We start from the raw sequence: 23,462 nt of genomic DNA on the forward strand, positions 1-23,462 counted from the left end.
CTGTTTGCGACCCCATGAATCGCAGCACGGCAGGCCTCCCTGTCCATCACCATCTCCCGGAGTTCACTCAGACTCACATCCATCGAGTCCATGATGCCATCCAGCCACCTCATCCTGGGTCGTCCCCTTCTCCTCTTGCCCCCAATCCCTCCCAGCACCAGAGTCTTTTCCAATGAGTCAACTCTTCACATGAGGTGACCAAAGTACTGGAGCTTCAGCTTTAGCATCATTCTTTCCAAAGAAATCCCAGGGTTGATCTCCTTCAGAATGGACTGGTTAGATCTCCTTGCAGTCCAAGGGACTCTCAAGAGTTCTCCAACACCACAGTTCAAAAGCATCAATTCTTCGGCACTCAGTCTTCTTCACAGTCCAACTCTCACATCCATACATGACCACAGGAAAAAACATAGCCTTGACTAGACGGACCTTAGTCGGCAAAGTAATGTCTCTGCTTTTGAATATGCTATCTAGGTTGGTCATAACTTTCCTTCCAAGGAGTAAGCGTCTTTTCATTTCATGGCTGCAGTCACCATCTGCAGTGATTTTGGAGCCCAAAAAATAAAGTCTGACACTGTCTCTACTGTTTCCCCATCTATTTCTCATGAAGTGATGGGACCAGATGCCATGATCTTCGTTTTCTGAATGTTGAGCTTTAAGCCAACTTTTTTACTCTCCTCTTTCACTTTCATCAAAAACAAAGAGATACAAATGAACTTATTCACAAAACAGAAACAGACCCACAGACTTTGAAAACAAGTGTACGGTTACCAAAGGGGAAACTTGGGGTGGCAGGATAAATCAGGAGTTCAGGACTGCTATATACACACTGCTGCTGCTGCTAAGTCACTTCAGTTGTGTGTCCGACTCTGTGCAACCCCGTAGATGGTAGCCCACCATGCTCTGCCGTCCCTGGGATTCTCCAGGCAAGAACACTGGAGTGGGGTGCCATCGCCTTCTCCATATACACGCTAGTATACATAAAATAGAAAATCAACAAGGTACTATTGTATAGCACAGGGAACTCTACTCAATATTCTGCACTAACCTATATGGAAAAGAATCTGAAAAATAATAGATAGATGTATATGTGTAACAGAATTGCTTCTCTGTACACCTGGAACTAACACAACATTGTAAATCAACTACAGTAAGTTCCCTACATACCAAAGAGTTCCATCCCAAGAGTGCATTCATGAGTTCAACTTGTTATTAAGTCCAACTAAGTTAGCCTAGGTATCCAACTAACACAGTCAGCTATATAGAACTGCTCTGTAATAGGTTTATAACACTTTCCACACAAATATTACATTAAAAAAAAAACACACACACACAAAAATAACATTTTTAATCTTACAGTAAAATACCTTGAAAAGTACAGTACACAGTACAACAGCTGGGAGACAGGGACATGTTCACATCTTTGAAAGTTTACACCTTGAAGGTTTGTATGTAGAGTGACTTATTGTGTACCCCAATATAAAGTAAAGTTTATACTGAAAAGAAAAAGAAAGTCCTATAGATTACTGAGAAAAGACAGAATAAGAATCAGGACCTGTGGAGCCTCAATGTGAAATTGAGGACAAGGCAAGCAGGATCATGCTTATGGCAGGACCAGAATGAGTCTGTAGAAAACTGGCAGCTGAAAAATCCAGCAAAGCAGTGACCACAGACCTGGACCAGTGGCCAGAAACGTTCTGAGAGCTAGAGAGCTCAGAGCACTAATAGGAGAGGGACAGAGGGAGAGGAAGAAAGAGGCAGCCTGGGGTCAAACAGGAAGCAGTTCTGAAGAAGAGGACAGGAAATACTAAAGAAGTCAAGAGTCATAGATACTTACAGATATTTACATAGAATATAGGGTTCAGAGCCCAGAAAGAATGCGATGGAGTAAGGGCACGGGGGTCATAGCTGTTCTCCCCTGATCTCTCATTACATGGCCTTCTTGTCCCTGGACTTTAAAGGGCTTTGATAATGGCTTTGCTAGGAAGCATGTATTCCAGGCCAGTGGGGCAGGAGGTAGGAGAACTTATCATTCAAGTGCTGTGCTTGCTATTTATTTACTGTGTGACCTCAGGCAAGTTATTTAACTCTCTAAGCTTCATTTCCTCATGTGTAAACTGGGGATAATTGTCATGTCTAGGCCTGGTGCAGAGCTCATGGGAGAAAAGCTGTTTCTATTTTAGAATTCTCATAATCTTCCACACCCATGACCTAACGCACCTGTGTGGACAAACCAAATTTAGAACCCAGGCTCTTAAGGTAGATTCTTATATTTTAGAGAGTTTAGTAAATCACATGGGAAGCAACACGATTGCCTGCCTTTCTCCCAGCTTTCTGTCCTCGTGTGCCAGGAGCCACTGTGAGGAACTCCGCTCATGACAAAGGTCATGAGGAAGGAGGCTTCAGCATATGCAAAGGTGAGATCAAGCATCTACCTCCAAAACCAGAGTATGCCTACTTTACTGTTTTATGCTCTCATTCACACCTCTGACTTTACGGGGGGCTCTCCCCCCTCACCTCTCTCGGAGAAGGAGTTAACCTACAGCTCCAGTTAATAAAAATTCCTGGGCGTGACAAGAGTGTTTCAACTTACGAACTCCTCTGAAGGTTATCTAGCCTGCCTGTACAGGTTCGTCCGGCCACATGCGATTGTTTACAGCCTCCCAACCGTGAGAGGCACTAGATGCTGTAAACTTTCTAAATACAGATTCTTTTCAGAAATTAGAAAATTATTAGCATAGTATAGTGGGTTGATTAGAAATTATATTGGTGAAGGGTTTTTCATTTGTTGGGCCAATATTTGCTGCTAAGTCTCCATATTCCCTGCCCTTATAATGAATATAACTAGCATATAGAAGAAATAAGTATTAACCTTTACAATTAATCATGTTAACCTTAGGCTAAGTAAATTCCTTTCTTAATTATAACCCACTACATCCTTACCCTATAGGAATGCAACTTTATCTGGTATCTTCGGAGGGTGGTGCCTGGTTTAAGAAAAATCACCTCTGGAAAATAAGTTTTTTGGTTGACTGACCGTTATCAGATAGAAAGGACCATAAAATGTCAGCAGGCCTCATGGCCAGAAGATGATGTAAAACCCCTGAGACCTTTTTGTGTACATTTATATGAAGCACCTGATTTTGATAAAGGTCAGGACTGCTGACCCCTGCATGACTTTAAAATTTCCATTTGTCTCTATGTGTAACCAAAAGTATATAAGCAAACCTGAAAATAAAGAAAAAGGATCAGTTTCTGGAAAGACTGATTCTCCCATGTCTTTCTTTCTTGTTCTCCATTTTTCTGGCTGAATTCCCATCTGGAGCGTGGGTACTCACCAAGCCTGCTAATTTTGCCCTGGCTTTTAAGATCCACGTGAGATGGAGCCCAAGGAGGGGCACTGTCTGCTACTCAAGTGGGTGCTGGTGGCCTGCGTAGGTGGTGCAAGCTTCTTGTCTTGAAGCTTTATTGGTATCCTACATAAACCATGTTATTCAGCCTCTTTTTTCTCCACTAATTTTCCTACTACACTATTCCTTTCTAATCTCTCTTTATACTTCTAATTAAATAGCTATTTCCTAGGACACCAACTCCATCTCTGCTTCGAATTACCCTGGATCCACCAGGGCTGGACCCCAGCACTTGTGTGGAAGTCTCTCCCAGGAGGAAGAATGGACAATCTGAGATTTAGAGGGAACATCTGCAGAAACCCTTGTGGGAGGCTCTAGCTCATGGAAGATTTGAGGATAGCTGGGGCTCAGGTTACCTGAGCAAGTAGGACTTAATATCCCAGCCACCTGGGGCCCAATGAGACCAAGATTCAGCATTTAATGTCCTGCTTCTGTCATCAGAACTGGGAGCTATAAGGCATCCTTCTTAAAGATAAGACAACATAAGTAGAGGCCTCTTCTTTGCAAAAGACGTAAGAGATGCAAGTTTGATACCTGAATCAGGAAGATTTCCTGAAGGAGGAAATGGTAACTCACTCCAGTGTTCTTGCCTAGAGATTCCCATGAACAGAGGAGCCTGGTGGGCTGCAGTCCACAGGATCACAAAGAGCTGGACATGACTGAAGTCACTTAACACACTTTTTTTTTAGAGGCCTCCTCTCAATTGATTTATTTATGCCCTGGAAAATGTCATATGATGGGAACTGCTCCTTACTGTTTCAATTCTGTTGTCTTGCTAAACAACGCAAAGTTTAGAAACAACAAAACTAAACAAGGAAATCTCTGTATCTGGTTACAGTCTATAATTCTTTTACCTCATAGAATACCTTCTAATACTTAGAAATTTAAACAGTCTCATGATCTTCCTTTGCTCTCTTTTCAAGGCCAGATAATTAATATAATATTATTTTTTTCATCCTAATATATCTTTTCCATGCCTGTGGGACCTCAGTTCCCTGACCAGGGATGGAACCTGTGCTGCCTGTAGTGGAGCTCTGTGACAACATAGACAGATGGGATGGGAATAGGTGGGAGGGAGACTTAAGAGGGACAGGATATATAGACACAGCTGATTCTCACTGTTGTATAGCAGAAACCAGCACAACTTTGCTAAGCAATTACCCACCAATTATTAAAAAATAGAATATACTATCTTCACACAGAGGCAATAAAGAAGTCTGTGTTCATAAACTAAGCAACAGATATAGCAATATATTTTTATGTATTATGTTAAATTAAAAAAAGCAAAAGTGTGTGCATACCTGTCATTTTAGTTACATATGTGCTTATAGAATGAGCAGCCCACTGCAGCAAGAAAATACTTCACTTAAGCGACTGCACAGTAAGGAGTATTGCTTCCACTGTCTGCATACTGTGCATCTGCACCTTGATTGTAATTATTTGGAAGTATCCCAACTATCAGAGCTTCCCAGGAGGTGCTACTGGTAAAGAACCCACCTGCAAATGCAGGATACATAAGAGATGCGGGTTCTATCCCTGGGTCTGAAAGATCCCCTGGAAGAGGGCATGGCAACTCAATCCAGCATTCTTGCCTTGAGAATCCCATGGACAGAGGAGCCTAGAGGGCTACAGCCCATAGGGTCACAAAGTGTTAGACACGACTGAAGTGACTTAACACATGTACACACAGCCCAACTATCAGATGTTTAGTTATGATGATACCCAAAGGCATTTTTAATTGAAATTTCATAACACAGCAAAAGAATAAGTTGAGGTGACCAAACCCACACTACAGGATGAGAATAAGTCCCCCATAGGTATTTTATATAGTTACAGTTGAAGTAAATAATAAATGCAGTTATTATACTGTGTAATTTTGATATTGGCTTCAAATCCTCTCACACATGAGTTTTGCAAAACTGTATCAGGTGTAACTAAGGGTTCAGTTCATATTTTCATTCTGTTTCAAATTTTCAGTTCTGATTCATATTTTATTTTACTGTTCCTGTTCTCTTTTATACACTGATATTTTTCCTGATCAAATGTGATAGTCTGTTCTGAGAGTTTTTGATTGCTTTATCCTTTAAATATTGATTGCAGAAGATTTATCTTTCTGTCTTCAGTTGCTAAAAGTTCTTAATGGTTCATCATGTGCTTTGCCTCTAATTTATGCTGGAAATTTACCGTCGGTCTTATGAAGAAGCCCAGGAATGATGTTCCTTTCCAGAGTGCCTGAAGCATTCTGTCCCAGGTCTCTGAGGATGGTCCCTGGTCTTGACCACAGGTAGTACTCCCTGTGCCTCACCTGCTGCAGCTTTGAGGCTCATCATTTAATCACTTACACCTACTTTCAGGAAATAATGAAAATGACAGACACCAAATGCAAAATGCCCACCAAATACTGTGCTGGACACCTTGAAGTGAAGTGAAGTGAAGTCGTTCAGTCACGTCTGACTCTTTGCAACCCCGTGGACTGTAGCCCACCAGGCTCCTCCATCCATGGGATTTTCCAGGCAAGAATACTAGAGTGGGTTGCCATTTCCTTCTCCAGGGGATCTTCCCGACCCAGGGATCGAACCCATGTCTCCTGCATTGCAGGCAGACTCTTTAACCTCTGAGCCACCAGGGATGCCTGGACACCTTACTTGAATTAATGTCTTTTAGGTCTCCCAACAAACCCATGAGAGGGTGGTTCATCTTAACTCTGCTACTGATGAAGAAAGAAAGGCTTAGAGAGATTAAATAACTTGCCAAAGTCACATGGTTTATAAATAACAGACTAGGGACTTAACTTCAGGTCTGTCAGACTACAGAACTGAGCTCTTTCTTTTAACTTTCTAAAACTTTTAATTTTGTATTGGGATTTGGTCTACAAATGTTGTGATAGTTTCTGGTGACTAGCAAAGGGATTCAGCCGTACATATCCACGTATCCATTGTTTCCCAAACTCCCCTCCCATTCAGGTTGCTGAATAACATTGAGCAGAGTTCCGTGTGCTATACAGTAGGTCCTCACTGGTTATCCATCTTAAATATAGTAGTGTGTACATGTTCATCCCAAAGTGGAAGTGTGAAAGTGAAAGTCAGTCATGTCAGACTCTGTGACCCCATGGACTATATAGTCCACGGAATTCTCTAGGCCAGAATATTGGAGTGGGTAGCCTTTCCCTTCTCTAGGGGATCTTCCCAACCCAGGGATCAAACCCAGGTCTCCCGCATTGCAGGCAGATTCTTTACCCGCTGAGGCACAACCGAACTCCTTAGCTATTCCTTCCCCCCAACCTTCCCCCACTCTTTGGCAGCTCTAAGTTCATTTTCTAAGTCTGTGAGTCTGTTTCTGTTCTGTGAGTAAGCTCATGTGTATCATTTCTTTTTAGATTCCACATATAAGGGATATCATACAAAATTTCTCCTTGTCTGACTTACTTCACTCAGTATGACAACCATGTTACTGCAAATGCCTAGCCAAAATTCTGAACCAGTCACTCCAGCACCTTATAAACAAAGATTTAGAGGAGATTTGCAAAGTTGAAAAGTTGTGACAAGGCTAGGAAACTATGGAAGATTTTATTTTCTTTCTTTAAAATTTTTCTTCAATATTGTGCTATATTTGCAATTTTTAAAAGAGACAGAATCCTAATATTTAAAAACTCCAGTTCCTAAATATTCTGCTCTTAACTAGTAGTGATATCTGATAAAATAATCCAAGTGGTTGATAATTAAATGTGTTAGTCCTCATACAATTACATGAAAACAGAGCGTTTGGAGTCATTATATTTTAACCAAGTGGAATGGTTTTCTCAGGGTTAGTGTTGGAGCAAGCAAGTGGATGGAGAAGAGGAAGCTACTACACTTCCTCTACCATCCTTTATCTGGGTTTGTCCACATAATTCATTGTGCTCTCCAGTGACCCCAGCTAGACTCTTCGCTGAAGCTTTCTAGTCTATAGCTCATGGTTGGTTTTTTGTTTTGTTTGCTGCCTTTAAGAGCCCTTCTTTTATTGGGAAATAAATACAAACAGGTGAGTCAGCCAACATATGTAGTTCTAGGGGCTACATATGTAAGAGGAAAGAGGCTCACTTTCTCAGAACTCAGCTAGTATGCTAACTTCTCCCTTTTCCCTGGACTCGCTTCAAGTCAGTCCACTTCATTGGCATGATGACATAGGAATCCCTGTTCTGGGCTGGCCCATTAGCATCTCAGACAGTCATTGAATGATCTCACAGAAGGTGCAGCGCTCATTCCACAGCTCTGTCTCTCAGGGAAGCCACGGTAGTTGGAGACTGGATCTATTCAAAGAGAAAGGAGCATTTTGCTCCTTGCCAACCTTTGCAGGAGAAGTGCTCAGTAATGTACCAAAAAGCTTTCCAGAATGACTGAAGATGAGGACTTGGGTTAAGCTGTGTATAGAGGGAAAAATAAGGCTGACAGTGATTTTTCGGGGTTTCTAGAGTACTTCACAAATTATTGTCATATTTATCTATCTTGTCTAAGAAGGTAGATCAGGGACTTCCCTGGTGGTCCAGTGGTTAAGAATTCACCTTCCAGTGCAGGGGATGTGGGTTCAACTCCTGATCAGGGAGCCAAGATCCCACATGCTGCAGGGCAACTAAGCCTGCATGCCACAACTACTGAGCTGCATGCTCTAGAGCCCATGAGCTGCAATGAAGAACATAGTGTCACAAGGAAGACCCAGGGCAGCGAAAAAAAAAAAAAATGGAGAGAGAGAAGGTGGATCAGAGTTATGGGAGGCAGTTTTTGGTGCACAAGAAAAGGTTTGAGGTTGGTGCCTCAACAGCCACTGTTACTGGTTCCTGAGGCTTGTTCCTTCCTAGAAGGTGTGGGCTGATAAGGGCACTTCCCTCTTTCTAGTGGCTTATGCCTGTAGAAAGCAAGCTAGTAAACTACATGGCTGCCATGTAGGGCGATTGGGGGGACATTAAAGAATACCCCCAACCCTACCAAGAATGCTTCTCAAAGAGCTGCGGAATCTTCAGGTACATGAGAAGTTCAGGGTCAATTTCCAAAAAGGTCTCAGAAAGGGAGAGCTCTCCACACATTGTCTCTGAGGTCTGGAATGATGGCAAAAGCATCAGGGAAGCGAGAAGATTTGGGAGAGAAAATCCTCAGATTACATATGCTCATAGATTTCTCTCTTCAACCTCCAGACTCCATTGCTCTGAACTGGATTAGAGCAGGCACCGATGTGGGAAACTTGGTAAAAACCTTTGAAGTGGGCAATCTGATTAGCACAGATCAGGTAAGGGTCATAAGACACTGCCAGTGGGCATCATCACAGACTGTTCTGTGCTACATACCCAGCTCCCTTCCTTGAGCCTGGGCACATCGATCTGCTCAGAAAGGTAACTTCCTGAGTTCTCAGGGGAAAGATGCTGGATAAAACCTGGGTCTAGATCTGAGTGACAGCCACCTCATAGTCTCGTTTTCGCCCCCGTCTCCCCTCAACCCTACAACCCCAGGCCATAGTAGGGCTGTTTGGTACACTGTTCTGCTCAGCCTCCATAGCAGACACCTGTCCCCAGTGAGCTTCCTCATCTCACCCCACAGGGCAGACCCCAGGGTGTTTTTCCCAGTGATTTCCCCAGGCCAGTTTTAGACTGCAATCAAGTCTGCTAGGAGATGTTTCAGAGTTTGGGGGAATTTCATACTTTCATTTTGTTTTTGTGGGGTTTTTGTTTTGTTTGTTTTTTTTTTTTTTTTTACTTAACCAGATAAATGAACTCATCATGGGCTCCAAGTAGCCAGGTGGTCTGGAGAGCTTCTCAGTGACCCTTCCCTGTGGGGCTGGTTTATATTATAGGGACCTCTGGTATGAGACCAGAGAATGGTCATTGGCTGGGAAGCTGGAATGCTCAGGGGCAGTCCAGAACCAGGAACCTTCAGGCAGGTCACTTTGCCATCTCTCACCTTAAAGTGTCAGAAGAGAGAGTAGCAAGTCTCAGGGGGATTTATACTGTCCTGTTTAAGAGCAGGAGATGACCTCATTGTGCAGCCCACCTGAGATTGTTTGCAGAGGGGTTTTTTTTCACAGACACATGGTCCTCCTTGCTCTCAGAGAGGGGCTCCACATAGGCAAAGGGAAGGAAGTGGTGCTTTGTGACAAGTGATGAATGTGTGGGGCAGAAATTGTATTCATCTGGATGCTCCTGTTGCCTATGCCTGTCTCTGGGCCAAATGGAATGTTCTATGGATAATGGGCTATTGATCAACACAAGCTTGAAGATCGGTTAGGATTCTTGTCCAGTGTGATGTGAAGGCTTTTGAATATGACTCTGTAAATACAAAGCGTTATCACCGGTGTATCTTTTGTTGTTGATCTGTCAGAGTCTGTTCTTTATAGCTGACGAAGCAGCTTGGTGTACCAAGTTAATAACTGCAAACCTCAGGTTAGTCACCTTGCCCCTTAGGTTTTAAAATAGTTTCCTGTGACAGCTGTAACAAAGCAGCTATAACAAATTACCACAAACTTGATGGCTTAACTATAGGATTTTGTGGATATTCTTTATCAAATTGGGAAACTCCCCTTCCCCCGTTTCTAGGTGGTCGAGAGTTTTTATCATGAAAACCTATTCAATTTTGTCGCATGTTTCTCTTCATCTATTAATGTGATCATGTGAGTCTTGTTCTTTAGCCTGTCAATATGATGGATTAACTGATTTTCACATGTTAAACTAGTATTTGCGATAAATCCTATTTTGTTGGAAGTATATAGTTTTTTCTTCCTCCTTGTAGTTCTAACAGTTTTCACCTTATTATCTGAGCTCTGTTGTTAGGTGCATACATGTTAAGGATTGTTATGTCTTTGTGGAGACTTCCTTGTCATTATGTAATACTCCTCTTTATTCCTTATAGCTTTCCTTACTTTGATGGCTTGCCTGTCAGAAATTAATATAGCCACTTCTGCTTTCTTTTGATTAGTATTAACTTGTTTTCTTTTTCCATTCATTTACTTTTAATTTTCTATGTGTTTATATTTAAAGTGGGTTTCTTGAAGACATATAGTTAAGTCTTGTTTTTGGATGCACTCTGACAATCTCTGCCTCTTAATTGGTTCATTTAGACTGTTAACATTCAAAGTGTTTACTGATATTGTTGAGGTAATATCTACCATGTTTGTTACTATTTTCTATTTGTTAACCTCATTCTTTGTTGAGCTTTTTGTCTTCCATTCTTTTTCTGCTTTTTGTGGTTTTGATTGAGCTTTTGTAAGATTTCATTTTTTATTTCTTAGTATGTCAGTTATACTTCTTTTTTTAACTTCTTTTATTGATTGCCCTAGATTTTGCAATATGCATTACAACTAATCCAAGCACGGTTTTAAATAACACTATACTGCTTTATGGGTAGTATGAGTACTTAATAGTAGCAAAATAATCCCAATTCCTCCCTCCTGTGATTTGTGTATCATTGCTGTCATTCATTTCACTTATGTATAAGCATATATACACAAGGCATATGCATAAGTGTACATAATTTGGTATGTTGTTTATATATTGTTGCTATTATTATTTTGAACAATGTGTTATCTGTTAGATCAATTAAGAATAAAAGAAATAAAAGCTTCTATTTTTACCTTCACTTATTCCTTCTCTGATGCTCTGCCTCAGTAGATTTGAGTTTCTGACCTTTATTATTTTCCTTCTCTCTAAAGAAATTCTTGTAACATTCCTTACAAGTCAGAACTGTGGCAACAAATTCCCTCCATTTATGTTTGTCTGAAAATATCTTTATTTCTCCTTCACTTTTGAAGAATAATTTCACAAGATACAGAAAATTATAAGTTGGTGGTTATAATTATATAATTATAATTATATTGTTATAATTATATATGTATTTATATAATTATGTTTTTTTCTCAACACTTTTAAGTATTTTATTCCATTCTCAATTGTTGCTTGAAGTTAATTCTTTTCAAGTTAAAGAAATGTGAAGACATATAGAAGACATATATTGTGACACTAGTGAATTTATGTTAAAAGTTTTTAAATATTAGAAAATATTTCCTCAATTTTTTATGCATTTCACAATTAAAACTACAGTCTTGACACACTTTTAAGTTTAATCTTTTTCTCACTTTCTTACATCTAGACAAGTAACAAAACAATAAATCAAGGGACTTCCCTCACGGTCCAGTGGTTAAGTATGCCCCTTGCAATTCAGGAGATGTGGGCTGGATCTCTAGACAGAATGTTAAGACCCCGCATGCCACAGAACAACTAATGCCGAGCAACGCAACTACTGTGAGTCCATACACCACAAGAAAGATCGCACATGATGCAACTAAGACCTGATGCAGACAAATAAATAAATATTTTTAAAACCCAATGAATCAAAACTCTGATATATATCATTTTCCTCTTTTCATGGTATATATACTCTCACCCTGGCTGATTTCAAGCTACCAGCATGATGTCATTGAATGCAAAGCTGGGGAAAGCCATGTAGCAGCACCCATGGTCAGATATTTTGTTCCCATGACAGAGATACAATAGATGTAATGTTCTCAAGAGCATAAAGAATAGTGAAATGTAAAATAATTAAGAAGTAATGAGTTTTGAGTTTTCAGTTCCCTCAGTTTGGGATGTATTTTATTTAATTGTAAATTTATATAATTCCATTTTTTAGTAATATAATGTTTATCAATAACCAGCTCACAAGTTTCTGAAACATTAACAACTAGCTCTCATGAGTTGATACGTGCTGACTCCAGCACAGCACTGGCTAGTGTTGTGGGCAGGATAGTTGGGTGCCAGGTGTTTATGTATGCGGAAAGGGGAATGATGAGAATAAAGAGCACTGTCACTATGTCACCAGCTTTTATTACCCTTATCCTCTTAGGGAGGCCCATTGGGAAGTGACTTTGACCTGTTATATGGACTTTAAAAACACCTGTTACAGGGGCTTCCCTGGTGGTCCAGTGGTGAAGAATCCACCTTGTAGTGGATTCTTAGGCAGGGGACTTGAGTATGGGAAGATCTCACATGCCATGGGGCAACTAAGCCCGTGCACCACAATGACTGAGGCCAAACACCTAGAGCACTAGAGCCACAACTCCTGAAGCCTGTGCTGTGCGACAAGAGAAGCCTGAGCACCATGGTTCAGAAGCCCCCGCTTGCCGCAGCTGGAGAAGCCCGAGCCCAGCAATGAAGACCCAGCACAGGACCCCCTCCCCCAAAAGAAAATACCGGTTACAATTGCATTTTAAAGTTTCCTTGTGAGCCAGTAATAGTGTGTTTCATATTTATTGCTTAACTTATTGAAAAGCACAACATCTTCCGTCAGTTTTAGTGCCTTCTCCTCAATAAAAAGATTAGTTGCAAGTTCTAAAATAAGGCAGCCCCTCCAAACACAGCATAGGGCTCACTAAATTCTACCACAATGTACCCAGCAGGGAAATTGGGTTTCTGCCAGCTGACCCACCCTTGCCCACCTCCATCTGTCTGTGATTTTGGCACCAGGACCTAACTGCATGGAGAGATGTTCTCTGAAATTATGGAACAAATTAGAAGTAAAATGTCCATCAGCTATTAAAAGTCAATCATTCTTGCGCAGGGGTAATGCTAATCTTCTCTGTATTGTTCCAATTTTATTTACAGGGCAGCAATGGAGAAACAGACATAGAGAATAGACTTATGGACATGAGGAGAGGGGAGGAGAGGGTGAGATGTATGGAAAGAGTAACATGGAAACTTACATTACCATATGTAAAATAGATAGCCAACGGGAATTTGCTGTATGGCTCAGGAAACTCAAACAGGGGCTCTGTATCAACCTAGAGGGGTGGGATGGGGAGGAAGACAGGAAGGAGTTTCAAAAGGGAGCAGATATTTGTATACCTATGGCTGATTCATTTTGAGGTTTGATAGAAAACAGCAAAATTCTGTAAAGCAATTATCTTTCAATAAAAAATAAATTAATTTTTTAAAAAAGTAAATCATCCAAGTACAACCTGAGCTAACTCATCCAAATTTGGGGTAGCCTGACACAACTACATCTTTTCTTTTCACTATAATAAGAGTTACCAGACAGAACCACCCAGAGAGGCTTGACATCCCTTTCCCGGAGACAGCTAAGAAAGGGAGAGGGGGAGGACATTTCTGCCAAGGCTGGGGGTTTGACCGAGGTGATTACACAGATCCCTTCCCGGCTCTTGCAGTGTAACCACCTGACTCTGACTTCTTGGGAAGAGCAGAGTGACTTAAGGCTTGAAAGAGATGACCAATCCTCGAGGCACAGACAGAAAAAGCCCCAGTGAGACAGGAAGCCTGCTGGTTTCTGATGCATAAACTAGACAGTAGAGGCAGCACTTGGCTGGTGCAGAGCTCTCTCTGCTCTGGCTGGTGTCTGAGAGCAGCTGTCGGGCTCTCGCCAGACTCCCTTCCCTATCCTCACTGGCTGATGGATCCCAAAGGGCTCCTCTCCTCGAATGTCCTGCTGTTTTTCTCTCTGATCATTGAGCTGAGCTGCAGAACAGGTAAGCGTTCATCTGTTTGAGGGCTTGGGTCCTAGGATTACCTACAAGGAATCAGCTATAGCCACCTAGACAGAGAGAGAACTCAGCGGCCAGGGGTTGTTATTTGGCTGCGGGTAGGGGGCAGGGGGTAGGGGGAGGGCTGTGATCTGCTGCCTCTTCCTCAGAGACTGAGTTCCTCCTGCCTCTGTCGAAGAGGAAGGAAGATTGTGAGTTACTGGGCTCCTGGGTCCAAGGCTTAGCCCCGCCTGTCCTAGCTTCCAAGGAAACCAGGAGTTCCAGTCAAAGACACTGGTCACATTCTAGACCGGCCTCTCTGGGTGAGAGGCTGCAATCAAAGTCCTGGCTGAGTGGTTGGTTTTGTGTGAGTATCCTTCTGGCAAAGGCACAGGCTAAGGGAATGAGCTGGAGAGAGGGAGCTCTGAGAGAAAATTACTTCTACAACCCTGTCCTGGATAGGGATCTTCACACACACACAAGCAGACAAACCAAAAACATGGTCCACCTACAAGAAAGGGCTGTAGTGGGAAGAGAGGGTAAAAGTGAAAACCCTAGGCAATGGTTGGGAACAGACAGTGGCCACAGCGTGGTTGTGTTGGTGGCTACTTTCCTGGAAGTAGCACTCCAAGGCAGCAAGAGGGGAAGAGGCCAGGATTTTTGGAGCCCAAGGCTGGTTATATTTAGTGAGAAATGTAAATGAGGAATGCTCAGAGTAGCTTTAGTGTTCAGTGTTTGGAACTGAACTCGGCTCCTATTTTCTGGTTTGCTGGCATTCTCTTGTTTAGTAGTTTTGTGAACTACTGTTTAGAGCTTTGAGAAAAGGTGTTTGGAAAAGAAAAAGCCAAGCAAGGAGCAAACTTTGGGTTCACTAAGGAGTGGATGAGCATCTCCATTCTGCTTAAATGCCTTCAGACTTTGTGGGAGGCAGCCTAAAGTGGAAGCGGCATTAGGAAAAGAGGGAAAATCCTGAGGCTCTGGATGTTTTGTTCTTGGGGTTTTCAAGACCGCAAATCCATTGTGGACTTTTCCAGGAGAAGCCCAGAGATGTGCTGAGGTTATCTGAGGGGCTGCACCTGAGATTGATCTTTTGACAGATTCCCAGATGAATAGCTCTTCCTTGGCCCTGTGTTTCCTCAGAATCAGGCAGACTGATGGCTCTTGCTGCCCAAGGTCTCAGAGAGCAGTAATTGAACTCAGGGTTCAGAAAGCTATATGGAACTACTTTAAGCCATAATGAGGAGATGGCTTAGATGGTAAAGAACCTGCCTGCAATGCAGGAGACCCAGCTTCGATCCCTGGGTCAGGAAGATGTCCTGGAGAAGAAAATGGCAACACACTCTAGTATTCTCGCCTGGAGAATTCCATGGACAGTGGAGCCTGGCGGGCTACAGTCCACGGGTTCGCAAAGAGTTAGACATGACTGAGAGACTAACACTTCACTTCAGGAAGAGTCAAACCTTCCTGGGGGCACCTCATTCATGATTCCACCATTTTTGGAATACTTTCTGGTGACTATCAGGAGTGACGAGCTTGAACAGTGAGCTGAACTTTTCTATCCCTGTGCTGACTTGCCATCTGGTCAGCCTGGCCCTGGCATCTCAGGATCTGTTGACAGCAGCTGCAGGCAAAGCTTCGGAGGTCACTGGTTAGTAAGAAACAGCCCAGCCCTTTAAAGGCGTGTCTATCCAATCAGCAGTGTTCATCTTTCTTACGATTATCTTCTCTGAAATATGTACAAAAATTTTATACTGTTTTTATTTTTAAACATGCACTCTCTTGTGAAACCCCAATGAAGCCCAGACGGAAATGCTTTGCAAATGGGACAGGTCAACCATGACAGATTTACCCGACCAAGAAGCCCACTTCTTGTAAAATTAGTACCCACTCCCCTTCCCATCTCTACTCAGCTCACCTTCCAATTCCCAGTCAAAACTGTAAAAGTCAAAAAGTCCACATGTCTCTTCCCCCAATGAACTGAAATCTCCATTTCCCTCAGTGATACATTTTTTAATAGGCTTCTCTTTTTCAGAGCAGTTTTGGGTTCACAGCAAAATAATTGAAAAGTACAGAGATTTCCCATGGCCCTCACATACACATAGCCTCTCCCATTATCAATCTCTCCCACCAGAGTGGTGCAGCTGTTACAGCTGATGAATCTACCCCAGTAGGATTTTTTATTCCTCCATTCAGGTCCTCCTCACTTCCTTCACACACATAAGAGGAGAAGAGAGGGGCGAGTTGGGGAGTGGTTCTAGACTTTGCCCAATCTTGTGTATTCACTGTCCCATTCTACCCCAATATTTAGATCTAGGCACTTTTATTTCTCAAAAGGTTTAATATTGTGACATAATGCCACTGACTTCACTATCTCCAGTGTTAGACTGGAAATCAGAACTTCAGGGCTATTTGGTTTTATCCATAGATTGACTTTGGACACTCTCATTCAGCAACTATCTATTAGAACACATGGTATGCCTGGCACTAGGTGACATGTGGGGTAAAATGAACAACCACAGCCTCTGCCCAGAACTTGGCACAGAATCTGGCACACGAGAGCCCTTCTACAAATGTTTGTTGAATGATTAATAATAGTACGTACAGAATTTTCTTGCTATATACCAAACACTATTGTAAGTGCTTTATGTGTATTATTCATTTAAATTGGTATTGCTACATTATGATTTTATAAAAACAGGCACAGAGTAGTTAGTAATTTCTCCTTAATCACACAGCTGGACTCCAGAGGCTCAAGGAATGAAACTGGATAAGCTTATGTTTAGGGAGGAGAATCCTAAAATTTGTATTCAGGTCCCATGGTAAAAATTAGACTGTGCTGTCTATAATTGAACCATATGAGTTGATTCTAATTGAATTGAAGTTAAATGTAGGAATTCACAAAAGGTGAGAGAAGTTGGATAAATCAGAGAAGGAAGTAGAAGGCATATGGAAGTATTTGATTCAGGATTTGGAAAGTAGATAGAAACATCTTTCATCATGTAGTTTGTTTTTTTTTTTTAATTTTTTGTTAACTAGTTGTTTGTGGAGGAGTATCCTACGTAGGTCTATAAAACTTCAACAGTATAAAAAGGTATTGAAGAGAGATTTGTCTCCCTGTTATAGTGGTAAACAAAACAGACACAGACCCTACTCTTAGAAGCTTGTAATTGCATAAGGATAAAAAGCATTGAACGAGAGTTAAAAGTGTGATGGGTGATATGAAAGGAGGGACCCAGAGTGCACTGAAGCTCATGGCAGAGAAGCCGTATCTCAGCCAAGGGCTAAACATAGAGGCCTGAAGGACAGAAGGAGATAGCCAGGCAAATAAAAGGCAGTGGCCAACTTTCAGGCTGGGGAACGGTAAGCACAAATATTCTAAGAAAGACCCAGCAGCATCAAGGAATGGGACTAGAAGGACACCTGGTAGGACTTCAATTTACAAAGGAGACTTAGATACATTATCTTTTCTTTGTGAGCCCAGATTTCCTATAAGAACTATGAGGGCTCTGAGTCCTCCCTGAAAGAAATGCTATAGCAAGATGCCCAGTGTCAGGGCTGCCCCCCACCAAAAATGGTTATCATTAGGTAGAGTCCCATCTTATGAAAGGGTTGGCTAAATGCTACTAATTTCAGGAAAATATCCATGGGCTCACGTGAATCACTCTACTTTCTAAGTAGAATTGCCCTGGAAGGAAAGTGAGTTGGTGTTAACAGCTACCAATGTTTCCTCCAGACTCTTAATAAACAGGGTCTGACTGAATCACAAACCCACTGGAAAACAGTCATCAGGCAGTAGGATGTTTCAGGAGCTGGTACTCTACTTGAAGGGTTTTATGAACCACTTTAAAGTCCCCACTTGTTTTTCCACTCTTGCTCAGGTGTCAGTGAGGTCACACACCCCCTACAGACCCGGCCACTCACACACTCAGTTGTTACATCATCATTCTTATGTGGGTTGTGGTGTGTGAGGGTCTGTTCTTAATGAAGTTTTGATTCCATTCCCCATGACCAAGTCTGCTTAAACCACTCATCCTGTCATTCTCATCTGCCCTTTCCTTCCCTCTTAACCTCTTCTTTTCTATAAAAAAAATTAAAAAAATTTTTTTTTCCTTTTTTGGCTACTTCTTGCCCCATCCTCTGTCTCCTCTTCTCCTGGCTCCCTTCCATTTCTAAATCCCAAAAACAACCATGATGTAAAGAGTCTGTTGGATTGGGTGGGTGGAAAGGACACACACGACACAACGGAGGGTGGAGGCTTATGGTCTATAAATGGGTATCATTTGCATTTTTTTCTTCTCCATATCAAAATTGATCTAAAAAAATAAACAGTGTGATGGGAATTCTCAACCTTGATTTGAAGCCCAGACACCTTTGAGAAGTGACATTCATGGCTATGCTCCCAGAAAAAATGTACATATGCTTACCTATATGACTTCTATATTCAATTTAGGGGGCCTGTATACCATGTGACATTTCTACTTGCATGGATGGTTCTAGTTTTCTGCCATCCCTTTATTGGTAGAAGTCTAGGTTCAGGATTCTTTTTTTTTTTTTTTTTTGCTTTTTATTAAAAAAATTTTTAATATAAATTTATTTATTTTGATTGGAGGCTAATTACTTTACAATATTGTATTGGTTTGCCATACATCAACATGAATCCACCACGGGTATACATACACATGTTCCCCATCCTGAACCCCCCTCCCTCCTCCCTCCCCGTACCATCCCTCTGGGTCATCCCAGTGCACCAGCCTCAAGCATCCTATATCATGCATCGAACCTGGACTGGCGATTCGTTTCATATATGATATTATACATGTTTCAATGCCATTCTCCCAAATCATCCTACCCTTTCCCTCCCCCACAGAGTCCAAAAGACTGTTCTTTACATCTGTGTCTCTTTTTGCTCTCTCTCATACAGGATTCTTGGGTATTATATGTACCACATTATCTGGACAGCCAGGCATCCATACGTGCAACTAGAAGGAATTTCAACATGTTCTCTAACATGTCTTTGTAAAAATAAAATACCAGCACCAAGAATAGCATTCCTGTCTAATAAATTAAGCAACTGTTTAATTAGGCACTCTGTTTCAAGAGTTGATTTAATAGCAATATGCAAAAGAACAAATGCTGATTGTCTTTCCACCATTCCTTAATAGTTATGTGCCAGGAATTCCCTAGCAATCCAGTGGTTACAACTCAGTGCTTTCACTGCTGGGGGCCGGGGTTTAATCCCTGGTTGGGGAAATAAGATCCCACAAGTCACATAGCATAGGAAAAAAAATGTACAAGAGCCAATCATTCAAATCTGAATTTTCTTTTTCCCAGCCTTTAAATCTCTAGTCTGATATCAGCAGGGCCCTTTGCAGGATATCAAAGCATTTTGCTATCAAGAACATCTGAATCTGTTTGCCCAAATTTCCAACAACCCATCTTAACCACAAGTTAATTGTGCCTTCTCTAGGTGTCTGCATTATTTAAGCAGACAGTTTTATTGTACTCTTTTGACTTTCTTATCAACTAGAACAATCTGTGCTCTCTCTGAGTCATGGGCTCCTTCTTTTATGAACATTAGCTTATGATTAAGTTCAGTTATGAAGTTAAGCCACATATGGGTCAAAGCTAAATAAGAGAGATTTTAGTCAGGTAACATGGCTTTCAGCATTCATAAATTGAACAGATATTTATTTAAAACCTATTACATGCCAACCACTGCTGTAGGTCCTAAGGAAAAAGCAATGACCAACATGAACTTCTTCCCTTGAGAAGTTGGCATTCTAGTGGGCAGGAGACAAAAATAAAAATGACCAAATATACAGTATAACATCAGACAGTGATAAGTGCAGCAAGAAAGGATAGGATATACATAGAATCATCAGAGCAGGTTTTTCAGAAAAGATGACTTTTTTGAGCAGAAATCTAAAAGAAAATGAGAGTATGAGCTCTTTAAATACATAAGGGAAGAGATTTCCAGAAAGAGAAAGAACAATAAATACAAAAGCTATGAGATGAGAATGCTCTGGATGAGTTAGGGACCAGCTGGAGCTGGTGTGGCCATAGTGTAGTGAGCGAAGAGTAGACAGAAGAGGGAGTCAGAGAGGTCCAAGGGGCTGGATTATTCAGATTCTCTGAAGCCATAACAAGGACTATGGATTTTGTTTCTCTTTGAAGAGAGACAAAATCTGGCATAGCTTTAACAGGTTTCTCTGTCCATTGTACAGATGCAGGAAGATTTGTTGGAAGACAAAAGAAGAGCCAGGCCTGTGATGACGGTGGTAGAAATGAAAAGGGTTAGAAGTTCTCAGATGCTGGATATATTGTGAAGGCAGAGCCAATAGGATTTGCTGATAGACTGAATATGGAATATGAAAGGAAGAAAGGAGTCAAGGGTGATTCCAGTGTTTTGGCCTGGGAATTGTAATGTTGTTTGCAGAAGAGGCTACAGAATCAAGAGTTCATTTGCTAAGTCTAAGATGCCCTTTAGACCTCCAAACACTAATACCAATTGGTGTAGGCAGTTTGGAGTACAGTGAAAGATTTGGATGGGAGATACATCTCTGGAAGCATTCCAGAAACCTGTCAAACTATGCAACTATTAATAGATAAGTGTGGATGGGAAAGAGAAGAAGTCTGAGTACTGATCCCTGAAATGCTCCAATTTTAGAGGTCTTTAAGAGCAGAAGGTTTTAGTCAAGGAGACTGAGAAAGGGCAGCCAATGAAATAGGAAGAAAACCAAGAGAGTGCATTGTTCCCTGGGCCAAATGAAGTCAGTGTTTCAATGGGGGGATGTGAACTTTCTCAGCACTCTTGAGAAAGCAAGATGAAGATGGAGAATTGACTTAGTATCATGGGGTATACAGTGACTTTGACAAGAATGGTTCCAGTGAGGGGTAAAGAAGAAGGCTTATCTGGAGTGAGTACAAGGAAAAAATAAGTCAAGAGATGGGAGCAGAAGGGATAAATACACATTAAAGAACTTTAGGATAAAGGAAAACAGAGAAATGGGAAATTGGCTGGGGATGGACCTGGGATCAGGGTTTTTAAGATAAGGGAAATTACATGTTGGTATGTCGGGTTTTAATAGAAATGACCCACAGTGTACCATAACAATAACAAAATTGATGGTGCAAGGGGTGGCAGAAGTTGCAGGAGCAACGCCTTGAAGTGGGTGAGTGCTCCACGAAGGAAGAGGCTAGCCTTACCATCCATCCAAGTATGTGGGTTGACTTGGTAGCAGGAACAAATGGAAGCTCTCTTTTGTTCTTTTCCTTTTTCAGTGAAATGAGAGGCAGTTTCATCAACTGAGGTTGTGGGTTTGAGGAGAGAGGAGGTGTTAAAAAGTCAGCAGTAGGATCACTTACAGTGGGTTTGAAAGGTTTGGGTGTTTTTTTTTGTTTTTTGGTTTTTTTTTTTTTTTTTTTTGGCTTGGCACTTTTGAAAAAGAGAAATAAAATAATTTCTCTCCCTCAACATTAATAAATATCTCAATGGCTTTTTGGAGAGATAAGATTCCACAGGCTCGCCTCCTCCTTGACTCCACATCCCTTAGACTTTTCTCTTTCCTTCTCATCTGAAATGATGCTTCTGTAACCTTGGTCTCTTGGGCTCACAAGCTCAGAATTAGTTTCAGTTACTCTCCTTCCTTCATACTATTTATGAGTAAGTCCCATATGTATGAACGGGTTAAGTCCCCTATGTGTGAATGAGTTACATTCCGAGAGGGAGCTCATAAGTCCAATTTGCTCATAAATCCTATTTGTTGTACCTAGTTAGCCTAGGTACTCAACTAATACAATTGGCTATATAGTACTGGACTGTACTAGGTTGATGATATTTTTCACACAAATAATACTTTAAAAACAAACACATAAAAAGCATTTTGAGAAGATCATGTATACACCGCTATATTTAAAATGGATAACCAACAAAGTACCTATTGTATAGCACATGGAACTCTGCTTGATGTTATGTGCCAGCCTGGGTGGTAGGGGCGTTTGAGGGAGAATGAATACGTGTATATGGGTGGCTGAGTCCCTTCACTGTTCACCTGACACTATGACAACATTGTTAACTGGCTATACTCCAATACAAAAGTTTTGGGTGTTAAAAATAAAATTAAATTAAATTAAAAGAAAACATTTTTAATCTTACAGGATAGTACCTTGAAAAGTACAATAGCACAATACGGTAAACAGTTGGCATATAAGGGCATGTTCACATCTATGAACGTTTGCAACTTGAATGTTCATATGTAGGGGACTTACTGTATCCAGTGGTGGTGAGAAGTCTGGCTGAGGAATTAATCTGGTAACTAGTTACATAACTTTAGGCATGTCATTTAACTTCTCTATGCCTTAGGTGCCTTAACTGTAAATCTGAGTTGATAGAATTCCCTCCTAGATCATAAAGACCAAGAATTCTAGTTAGTCTATACAGCTCTATCACAAGACTTCCATTGGGATTTTTTAAATACTGAGAATGCAGTGAGATCCTTATGACAGTCCTTATAAACTACTAAGGATCTGGCAACCCCAGGGGTTGGCCAAGAGGAAGAGAGAGATGCTCCAGTCTGTTTTTCCTGATGCACGGACTTAAGTCTCAAAGGCTTCTATGATAAGATACTTCCCTCTCCTTCTTTCCACAGGTGAGGGCTTGACCAGTTCCACAAAGATGATTCGTGGGCAGCTGGGAAGCAGCGTGCTGTTGCCCCTGGCATCTGAGGAGATAAGTAGGAGCATGAATAAGAGCATCCACATCCTTGTCACAATGGCAGAATCACCCAAAGACACTGTCAAGAAGAAAATAGTGTCCCTAGATCTGCGGAAAGGTGGCTCTCCACCTCTGGAGGATGGCTATGAGTTTCATCTGGAAAACCTGAGCCTGCGGATCCTGAAGAGCAGGAAGGAGGATGAAGGCTGGTACTTTATAAGCTTGGAGGAAAATGTTTCAGTCCAGCACTTTAGCCTGCAGCTGAAGCTCTATGGTAATGACCGTGGCTTCCTTGGCCCACAAGGAATGCCGTAGTGCCTTGCCTAAGAATTCAAGCTTCTCTCAGAAGCAAAGGGTGTTCAGAATCGGAAGCAACTTGAAAGACATCTTCAGTCTAGGGTTAAACAGGGTTTCAGGGAAAAGTTTTAGAGGTTCACAAATCTTTTTTTTTTTTTTTTTTTGGTCCAAATTGCACATTAGTAATAGCTGATTAGCAGTAGTTACCTTTACCCCCATTTTCTAAAGGAAAGGAGCCCAGCTGTCTGTATGCTAGAGGGCCTGGAGCCCCAAGAGTCTCAAATTACAAATAAGATTTTGTTTGAAAAAAGTGGGTTTTTCTTCTGATTTTTTAAAGTTTGAATACCACTGATCAAGCAAAACCTCTCTTTCATAGGCGAGGACACTGAAATCAAGAGATAAGTGGTTTGCACATGCCTACTCAAATCTGCGTAGGTGGTTCACTACACTAGGGGTCCTGGGAGAAGGAGAGCTGAAACTCAGCCCACACACCACTCACCAAGCCCTGCATCCTGGCAGAGGATTGCATCTACCTGGTGGAAGAAGCATAGTTTTCT

The 23,462-nt window shown here is 41.5% G+C and overlaps 1 protein-coding gene and 1 non-coding gene across 2 annotated transcripts in view; one reads left to right on the forward strand and one right to left on the reverse strand.

Moving 5' to 3' along the window:
• Positions 1–12,934: 12,934 nt before the first annotated feature.
• LOC128045848 (U6 spliceosomal RNA) lies at positions 12,935–13,044 on the reverse strand. Its single transcript, XR_008199182.1, has one exon. It is a non-coding gene; the product is annotated as a U6 spliceosomal RNA (small nuclear RNA).
• A 781-nt stretch (positions 13,045–13,825) lies between these two features.
• The window catches only part of SLAMF1 (signaling lymphocytic activation molecule family member 1), a 40,189-nt gene continuing 30,552 nt past the window's right edge, over positions 13,826–23,462 (forward strand). The window contains exons 1-2 of the mRNA XM_052637897.1: positions 13,826–13,901; positions 22,544–22,882. Of these exons, the coding sequence (XP_052493857.1) occupies positions 13,826–13,901; positions 22,544–22,882 (415 nt within the window). The remainder of the gene's footprint in view (positions 13,902–22,543; positions 22,883–23,462) is intronic.

This window comes from Budorcas taxicolor, chromosome 3, assembly GCF_023091745.1.
Source record: "Budorcas taxicolor isolate Tak-1 chromosome 3, Takin1.1, whole genome shotgun sequence".
NCBI lineage: Eukaryota > Metazoa > Chordata > Mammalia > Artiodactyla > Bovidae > Budorcas > Budorcas taxicolor.